Here is a 10246-nt window from a genome sequence, read left to right on the forward strand (position 1 = left end):
GGCTCCCCCATTAGATTGTAAGCTCCTTGAGGGCAAGGGATTATCTTCTGCCTCTTTCTGTATCCCCAGCACTTGGCACAGTGTCTGACACAGAATAGGGCTTAATAAATGTTTACCACTTGTCTGACTGGTGGGAATGGCCACACTAAGGTTCAGATCTACAAAAGTACAGGTGCGCATTGTGAGTCATGGTCAAACCTTGAATACAAGCCAAGGGGGCTGTATTCAAGGTGCCCTCCCTAGGACCTGGAAGGAGTTTTTCCCACCACACATGCTGTTTCATGTAATTTCATAGGCAACAGCAAAGGTTGTTTGCTTCACAGAAAGGTGACCTGCACACTGGCCCTGAGGAGCACCGTGCTATGCATCATCCGATGGGTACCATGAGCCTTCTTAGAGAACATCAGCATATGCATATTCCAGTCTAGCAACTCCCTGCGATGTGTGCTGATGCCCAGAGCTCCCAGAGCACTCCATAACATGCCCAGGCTGCTCCAAGAGACCCAAAGGGGCCCAGGCACCAAACTGCTACGTACCTGACGAAGGTCCGAATATCTTTGTTGTTCAGATCCAGGTGCTTTCTGAACTCCTTGGCGTAGGCGGACAGAGGTATCATGGCCTTCTCTATGGCACTGGAGAGAGAACTGCGCAGGTCCTCTACTAGAGGCTCATGCAGCCCCACAGACTCCAGCAAAGGGACACCACTGACAAAAATATCTTCCATCACAAACTATGAGAGAGAGAGAGAGAGACAGAGAGAGAGAGAGACAGAGAGAGAGACAGACAGAGAGAGAGAGAGACAGAGAGAGAGAGACAGAGAGAGACAGAGAGAGAGAGAGAGAGAGAGAGAGAGACAGAGAGACAGAGAGAGAGAGCGCGCGTTAGCATCCTAAATGGAAGGAGGGGGACCTCAGTGAAAAGTGAGGAAAGGAGAAGAGGAGAAGGAAAAGGCAGGCAGATCATTCCTGCGAACCAGAGAGGATAAGCCCTGGCTCCCAAAGAATCACACCAGGATCAACAAAGAAAAAAACCCTTTTGTAAAGCATATAGTCCCTCCCTCTCCTAGACACACAACACACTTGGTCTGCTCTCTCAGGTGATCCCTGATAAGAAGAGAATTCTTCCAGGGCTGAAACTGCCTCAGATGGAGAAAGAAGAACCTGTAAGGGCTTTACAATTGGTTCTCTCTCCCCTACACTCTCTGATTCAGGGCCACAAACATGAAAAGAAAGAAAAGTCATTCGGGACACGGATAGATGGGGCTGCACTCAAAGCGACAGCCTTGCTGGCAATGAGTCCAACTGGCTGGCCCAGTGGACACTCAGTCACCGCATCCCTCAGCAGCCCTTCTAAACTCTCTTTTCTTAGGCTCCCAGAGGCCAGCTTCAGTCCACTTTCTATAAGCAGATGTCTTTGCCTCTGACTCTACAGAGAAAACTGAGACCATCACCTGGTAGCTCCCTCAAGACTGTAGTACTCCATCCACACACACCTCAAAACCCTGTAGCTTCTTCATCCATCCTCTTCCCCAGTCTCTTTCTCCTTGCCAGGAAGGACTGTTCCATTTGTGAGCTCCATCCTAACTCTCCAGGAGTTCAAGCAGCCTCTCATACCCACTCTAGCCTCCAATCTTTTCCCATATACTGGCTTCTTCCCCACCATCTTCAGCTAATACTGTGGCTTAACAGAAGGATAACAGTGCCATTCTTTGCCGCCCTTCAGAATTCACAGCAGATCCCTGGAACACATACACACACATACCAACACACACATGCAAACTCCATTTCCTCTGGCCACATGCCAGCTACCAACTGCTGTACCTTCTCCAATTGAGGTACGGAGTGGGTTGCCAGAATGCCCTTGTCAAACAGATTCAGCAAAGATGTCATAAAATTCTCCATGGGGGTGCTGTAGTGAGACCCATTGTTGTCCAGAACCAGGTCCACTATGAAAAGAGGATTCTTTCGGGGCCTAGGGAGAAAAGAATAAAAACAACAGATACGTATATAGTGCTTTAAAGATGGTCAAACATTTTACATATATATGCATATACATGTATCTTAATATTAAATATATAAGCCTAAATTATGTATAGGTATAATGATATATATGTGTATATATATAAAAGGTTTATGATTATTTATCCAAATTTTTTATTTATCATTTATGAATTAAAATATGTTCATATATAATGCTATATATTGTTATATATGTTAATACAGAATGCTATATACATGTGTAATATATTTAATCTCATTTAACCCAGATCCAGGACCAGTAATCCATGTCACTACCTAGCTGCCGCTAAAATAAAGGTTATTTTCAGATCAGGCTGGGAAAAGGGAAGAGAAACAGCAAAGCAAAAGGCAGGGGACCTGTGTATTATCCCAGGTCTGGGACAACTTGCACCAGGAGAAGGGGACTGAGTAACTGCCTGAAATTTTCCCAGGGATATAGAAGAATGGCAGGATACAGAGCAAATTCTTAAGACTGCCAAGACTGGGAAAGAATCCCTTTTGTTGAAATTCTTGAGCTCTTTCCTCTCTTGCTCTAGCCTCACATTTTCAGCTGTCAACTGGACATCTTGAACTGAATTTTTCATAGTCAGCTTTGACTCAACATGCCTAAAACTAGACTTTTTCCCCAAAACCTTCCCCCACCATTCCAAACTTCTCTATTACTGCTAAGGGTACTACCATCTTCCCAGTCATTCACACTCACTATTCTCTACTTCTTTCTACTAACCCCTGTATCCCATCTGTTGTCGGGTCGTGTTGTCTTTTTTTTAACCTTCCTAACATCCCTTGCATGTAGCCCCTTCCTTCCTTGGACCCTGCCACTGCCTTAGAGCAGGCCCATATCACTTCAACAGTCCATAAACATAATTAGGTGCCTCCTATGTGTGAGGCACTTTTGCAACAGCCTGAGTGGTGTCAAGTATCTCTGCAATGCAGCCCATCAAAAATAAATTCTTCTGCTTGACTTTTAAAGTCCTTCATCACCTTGCCCCTTTCCTGTTTTTCCAGTCTTCTTATTTCCCTCCATATACCCTGCTATTCATTGACACTGGCCTCCTTCCTTCCTATTCCTTGCCCACGACACTCCATCACCTGTTCCCCAGGTCTGGAATGTTCTCCCTCTTTATCTTTACTCCTAGCTTCCTTTCAAGTCCCAGTATCCCACTTTCTGCAAGAAGCTTTTGCTAGCCCTCCTTAAATCTTAGTGCCTTTCCCTCTGATATTACCCCTAATTTATCCTGTACCTATAGTTTGGATAGTTGCCTCCTTCAGAGTGAAGGTTGTTTTTGGCTTTTCCTCATATCCCAAGGGCTTACAAAGTCTGGCACGTAGAAGGCTTTTAATCAATACTAGGTGAGTTGACTTGTTCTCTGAGCCTGCCTTGGGCACATTAAACTAATTAAACATGTACTGGCCTCTCTGTCAAGTTGCCTTCCACAGGGGCTGGTAAAGAGTCTGCATTTTGAATGCCTTTGGTTTGTGTGGGATTGACCTTGTACTCCCCAGCTGGTTTGTTCCCCCTTTCCTAAAAGTATGAGTGCTCTTCTGTGATTCAGACACTAAGAAATAACCAATGTTCTCAGAACCTGAGTCTTTTATGGGGAGATCAATGCCAGCTTTATTTCTCTGCTCCAAGCCACTGAAACTGGCTGGTTACAGATTCCACTAAGCTATGACAGATAGGTTGTGGGCCTGTGGGCCTGAGCTTATCACCCTACATATAGGAGAACTGTATGAAGAAATTCCCAATTCCATCATCAAATGATAAGATAGCTTTCTGTGAGACAGCTAGGTGACTCAGTGGATAGACTGATAGGCCTGGAGTCAAAAAGACCAGAATTCAAATCTAGCCTCAGACACTTATTAGCTGTGTGACCCTGGGCAAGTCACCTAACTTCTGTTTGCCTTAATCCCTGGAGAAGGAAATGGCAAACCACTCCAGTATCTTTGCCAGGAAAACCCCATGGGGGCAGCCAGGTAGCACAGTGAGTAAGAGCACTGGTCCCAGTGTCAGGATGACCTGGGGATCAAATCCAGGCTCAGATACTTAGCACCCACTCAGAAACACCTGGCCATGTAACCTTGAGCAAGTTACTTAACCCCAATTGCTTCTAAAAAAAAACCCATGGACAATACTGAGTGTGCTATGGTCCATGGGGTCATGAAGCGTTGGACATGACTAAACAGCAACAAATAGCTTTCTTCTCATTCATTCAGCACAAAAAGGGAAGACTCTGCTGAGACATTCTAAGCCTTGGATGACCTTTTGTTCCACTCAGTGACAGAGAGCTCCAACTCTCTCTCCCTAGGCCTGGACTTGCTCCTCAGCTCTATGGAATCACAAGAAAGTATCTCACCACCCACCAACCCGAGAGGCTACTGAGCAACACCAAGTTGGATGAGGACCCACTTTTGAAAGGAAACAGGCCTGGGGTGGGGAATGGGGGAGAGACAACCAAACAAGAGAGCAGATACCCACAGGATCCTTAGGACATACCCTTAAAGTCCCCTGAAAGTTATGCATAGAAAACAAGCAACAGAAAACTTTCTGGGAAAGCCCTAGGAGAGAGGAGAGGTAGGTCCCCAGGACTGTTTTCTGTGATCATCACGTTGAGTTACACACATTCCTACTCTAGAGGGAAAGCACTTTCAGACAATCATATACTCTGATGCCTCATTTTACAGATGTGCAAAATGAGCTCTGGGGAGGTAAAGTGAGCTGTCCAAGGTCTTACACTTACTAACCAACAATTTAATTCTTCTAACTGAAAATCTAGCCTTCTTCCAAATCCAGTGTTCTTCCTATTGGATCACTTGTGCTCATGGGCTTCTCCCCAACACGTGTTCACTGTGATTATACAAATATCTTTACACACACACACATACACACACACGTACCCTTGCACACATATGCATGTACAAACATGCAAAAACAGGCAAGAGAAGAGTCTGAAGACGAGATGCTGCTCCTGTCTCCCTACTTAGGATGCCTGATAGTACCTTTCCAAAAGCAGATGCCAGTCCTTATTTGTATGGCACTCACAGCTATTGGGGTCTAGGTTCCCTCCACCACCACCTTGATGGATAAATAATAAGGACTGCCAAAGTACTGAAGGGCCCACAATTGAGGGCTCTAGGGGGCCTCCCACCCAGATAATACCTAGGGTAAAGGAAGTGAAGATGCCACCTCGATGTCCCCTGAAGGCCCACCAGAAGCAAGATCTCTAAAGATGAGAACAATGGCCCAAGAAGCAGAAGCAATCCAACTCCAGTGACTCCACGTTCAATAAAACTATGAACGTGAGCTAGTGGAGGAAGGACTTCCTGTTTGACAAAATATAGGAGCAGAAGATCATTCTACACCATATACTATGAAAAGCTCTAGATGGAGATGTCTTGTTAGGTAGCCACAATTCCCCAGGAGATTTTGTCAGTGTGCGTCACTCTGGTTTCTAACTAGAAACTACCAGTTTCTAACCCCAGCAGCAGGCACACAGTACTGTTCTGCCAGTGGCCAGTTACTAACAGTGCCCTGAAAGCCTTCTGCGCTGTCCCTTCCTCAGGTTGTCCATGCCTGACAGGCTCTGGACCACAGCTGCCTCTGCCCTCCCACACTCCCACTTGGGACCTGTCTCTGGACTCCAGGGCTAAGGCAGCACCTTGCGAAGGCCTTAGCCCTGGACGGGCAGCAGGCACATGCAGTGAACTGCCCTCCCTCCTCTCACTTGTAGGGACTGTTGATGAGATCAGGGCCCCAGAGCATGTCTTCAGAGCAGTCCAGGACACTGCAGCAGGCATCCAGGATGAACTGGGTGAAGTTGACCAGGGAGTCCTGGACGAGGAATCGGATGGAGTCCTGCAGGGTGTACTTGATGAGCTCCATCAGCTTGTGAAGCTTGGACATCTGGTACACTTCCCAGTTGGTCTCATAGAGGTTATACCAGCCTTTGCTCATGTCCCTCAAGCTACTCCTGATTGCGACCTTTAGAGTGCTGACCCAGCTGTCCTTCAGGAACATCTGAACCTGGAGGACAGAGGCAGAGAAAACAAGGTGGAGTGAAAGCAACCCTGATACAAAACAAATCCACAAAAGCCACCAGCACTTCTCTATAATAACAACAAAAAACAGAAGAAAATGAGGGGGGGAGGGGAAAATCTTATTCAAAATAACTACAAAATTAATATCTAGTAATCAGCCTCCCAACTTGTAGAAATGCAATTACAAATACACTCAAAACCTGTAGAAATACAATTACAAAACACTCTTTATAGAAGCAAAGGAAGATCAAAATAATTATAGAATTGGTCATGTTTGTGCTATCACAATATAATGAAAAGGATGACGCTATGGACAGTGCTAACTCACAAACAAAAAAGGGGTTACTTTGTAGAACAAAACAAAATTCACTTCAGAGAACAAAAAAATCTAGAATTTCTGTGGAAATCATGGCGGGGGCGGGGAACTAGGAAAGAATAAGGGATAGCATTTCCAGATCTCACACTATATTAATTAGTAACCACTAGACCTACATAAACTACCAAAAAAGAGAACAATGGAATGAATGAATGAACAAATAAATAAATGAATAAATAAATAAGAAACAATCTTTTTTTTTTTTGCTTTTTTGGAGAGGGGAAGGGCAATTGGGGTTAAGTGACTTGCTCAAGGTCACACAGCTAGTTTTGTGTTAAGAGTCTGAGGTCACATTTGAACTCAGGTCCTCCTGACTCCTGGGCCGATGCTTTATTCACTGCGCCACCTAGCTTCCCCTACAATCTAACTCTTAATAGCCCAGAGTTCACTAAACTATTTGAGGAGGGACTCCTCCTGGAGATACCACTGAAATATTTTTTAAAATACTACTGAGGCAGGGTGGCCAGGTAACATAGCAAGTAAGAGCACCGGACCCAGAGTTGGGATGACCTGGAATCAAATCTGGGCTCAGACACTTAGCACCCACCCAGAAACACCTGGCCAGGTAACCTTGAGCAAGTTACTTAACCCCAACTGCTTTAAAAAAAAAATACTACTAAGTGGTGCAATGAATAGAGCCCTGGACTCAGGAGGACCTGAGTTCAAATCCAGCTTCAGACACTTGACATGCCGATTAGCTGTGTGACCTTGGACAAGTCACTTAATCCCAATTGCCTTGCCTTCCCCTCTGCAAAAAAAAAATACTACTGGGGAAAAAAATGAACCTTTAAACAATAGATGACATTAAACATTGCTTGAACAAAAAGAAACTTTGACTTGTAGACACAGAAGTCAAGCGAAATCAAGAAAAGTAAACACATTCAAGCAATTGGAAAGAGCTAAACAATGATGAAATACACTCTAGTAGAGAGAGAAGAAGCAAGTGTCCTTCAGAACACAATGTTTTCAAAGATCCCAGAGAATAAAATAAGACAAACACAACACCTGGATGTGTTCTTCTTCCATTTTGTGGTTTTAAAATGGGGGTGGGGGGAGGAGGGTAAAAAGAATATGTTAGAGAAGAACTGAGGAAGAAGGGAAAGGAAATTATGAGCCAAAAGTACAAAGAGGCAAAAAAGTACCCGCAGAAAAGTCTACAGACATGGAGAAATGACGTAAAGGGAGCAGACATATAATAATGTCCTTACTCTTATAAAGTCACACACACGTTCACAGAGTTTGGTACAGAAATACATCAAACTCAGTAGGGAGAAAAGATGGAGCAGAGAAAGGGGTATCCATGTAGAAAGATAGTCAGAAGTAAAACAAATGTTCTCTTTAGAAGTCTGATCAAAACGGGGGGATGAAAAATAAAGTATAAGAAACAAGTGGGAGTGTAGGCTTAGTGAAAAGAGGAGGTACTGAGCAGTGAAGATTGACCACTTCAATTATCTATTACTAGGGCTGATCAGATCCTTCTTTTTCTCCACGCCAGGCCACCTCTAGTCATCCTGATCGATATCTGGCCACTGGACCCAGATGGCTCTGAAGGAGAAAGTGAGGCTGGTGACCTTGCACAGCCCTCCCTCACTCAAATCCAAGTCAACTGCAAGTCATGTCGTCACCTCCCTGATGTCATGGATCTCTTTGAAGGACAAACCGCACAACTTAGTAAAGAGGTATGGTATACAGGAAGAAAAGAAAAAATTGTAAAAGAGACCATGATGGAGAAAACTGTGAAGTTAAAAATGCTAATAGTGAATATGAAAGAGAAGAACTCATGAAAGAGAGGAAGGTAGAAGAATGGATTAGAAAGCAGAATTCAGCAATACTTATCTTAGTAATATATTTAATGTTATACATGATTGCACATGTATAACCTATATCATATTGCTACCTCAGGGAGGGGACAGAGGAGGAAGAGAAGGATAAAATTTGGAACTCAAAACTTTAAAAAAAAATAACAAGTGTTAAAAATTGTTTTTACAACTGGGGAGAAAAAGTAAAATATTTTTTAAATATAAACATAAAAATTCAGAGTTAAATTGAGGAGCCAAAGTAAGATTTACTATGCTTCAGATAAAATTTTAAAAATCAATGGAAGAAATCATGATCTCAGATAAGGCAACAGTGAAATGGTTCAAAGAGATAAGCACATGAACCACATATACTTTATGAAGCACTTACCATGAGTCAGGCTCTGTGCTAAGCTCTGCACATACAAAGAAAGGCAAAAAAGCAGTCCCTGCTCTCAAAGGGCTCACAGTCTAAGAGGAGGAAACAACATGAAAAATCCCCATGTACAAACAGATATATGTATAGGATAAGCTGTAGAGGAACAACAGAGGGAAGGCACTAGCACTGAGATGGGATGGCAGCTGGAACTGAAAGAATCCAAGGAAACCAGGAGGTAGAGATGAAGAGGGAGATAATTCTAGGCATGGGGAGCATCCAGTGAGAAGGTCCAGAGTCCAGAGACGGAATGCCTTGTTTGAAGAAGAGCCAGGGTGCCAGTTCACTGGATCCCAGAGGATGTGGAAGGCCTAAGCTATAAGAAGGGAGGGGAGGGCCAAGCTGTGCAGGGCTTTGAATGCCAAACAGAGGATTTCATATTTGATCCTGAAGGAGACAGTAGAAGAGATGTCATAGGTGTGAGGGCTGCATTACCACTAGTCCTCATTCACTGCCTTAGACTGCTCAGCTCACCTGGGAAAACATCTGGGACTGGATCTGTTCAAATTCCTCCAAACGCCCAAACTTGGACAGGGTGTAGTGGAACAGGGTCATAGCAGTCACCTTGTTACACTCAGCCCGCACTTTGCCGAGGGCCTGGATGACCTCCGTCCGGGTGAGCAAGGACACAAAAGTGAAGGCCTCCTTCTGTTCCAGGAAGGGATACTCAGGCATATCAGTGAGCCCTGGGGAGAAGAGGGAGAATGGATCCTTAGGGAAGTAGCCTAGGGACTATCAGTGTTGGAGGAGACACTTTGGGATCTGACTTCTCTTAGCTTTAGAAGGATGGGAGGTCAAAGACAATTAGGAAAAACTGCATCTTCCCTGAAATTAGTAAGAGTTAGAACTGAGAATGGCGTCAGGCAAACAGCAGACAGACTCAACAGGCTACTGAACACTGAGTCCCAGAATTCAATTCAATTGAATAAACATTTATTTAGCACTTCCTACGTGTAAGGCCTTAAAATGATCTCCTAAGTGAGAGAGCCTCTAGGTGCAGCACCAGAGCAGGACCTATGTAGTTCTCACCCTTGCTCAGGGACCAATCTGAGCCCCTGGGACCATCACCATGATCCAGCTTCAGGGAGGGCCTGTGTAGTAGTTTCTGACAGGCCAGAGAGGGTAGGGGTGCAAAATCTGCACCCCTGGATGTGGGGCATAAACAGGCTCTACCACCCCTTGGCTATACCAGTCCTTATAGGTTTCTGCTGCCTGCTGCCCATCTATATCCTTCCTGAACTACTGGCTTTTCAGAAAGGACCTCCGGCTAAATCTTCAGGCAACAACAAAGAATTAAAGTGCTTAATGGGAAAAGGAATGAATGTGAATGAGGCCATTTATGTTTCAGCACTTCCTAATGTTGTGACTATGGGCAAACTACTTCAGCTCTCCAGGTCTCAACTCCCTCTTCAATAAAATGGGCATAATTATCCTTGTACCTCCTCTCTCCCTGAGCAAAGTGCTATAACAATACAAGTTATCTTCTCTTCAGGGACTCCTAAAGCTTCAAAGGGGATGGGGGAGTTATTAACAAAAAGAAAATCCTTCTAGGCCATACTTTGGACCCAGCAGGTGCTTGGTG

At 44.4% G+C, this 10246-nt stretch overlaps 1 protein-coding gene across 1 annotated transcript in view; it reads right to left on the reverse strand.

Moving 5' to 3' along the window:
• The window catches only part of DNAH1 (dynein axonemal heavy chain 1), a 171052-nt gene that overhangs the window by 124687 nt on the left and 36119 nt on the right, over positions 1–10246 (reverse strand). Inside the window, exons 10-13 of the mRNA XM_069095561.1 lie at positions 9139–9350; positions 5744–6042; positions 1821–1971; positions 537–730 (exon numbers count right to left, since the gene is read on the reverse strand). Coding sequence (XP_068951662.1) covers positions 537–730; positions 1821–1971; positions 5744–6042; positions 9139–9350 — 856 coding nt within the window. The remainder of the gene's footprint in view (positions 1–536; positions 731–1820; positions 1972–5743; positions 6043–9138; positions 9351–10246) is intronic.

This window comes from Petaurus breviceps, unplaced genomic scaffold, assembly GCF_028583685.1.
Source record: "Petaurus breviceps papuanus isolate PSGF00001 unplaced genomic scaffold, PetGlider_PUasm1.0 227, whole genome shotgun sequence".
Lineage (NCBI taxonomy): Eukaryota > Metazoa > Chordata > Mammalia > Diprotodontia > Petauridae > Petaurus > Petaurus breviceps.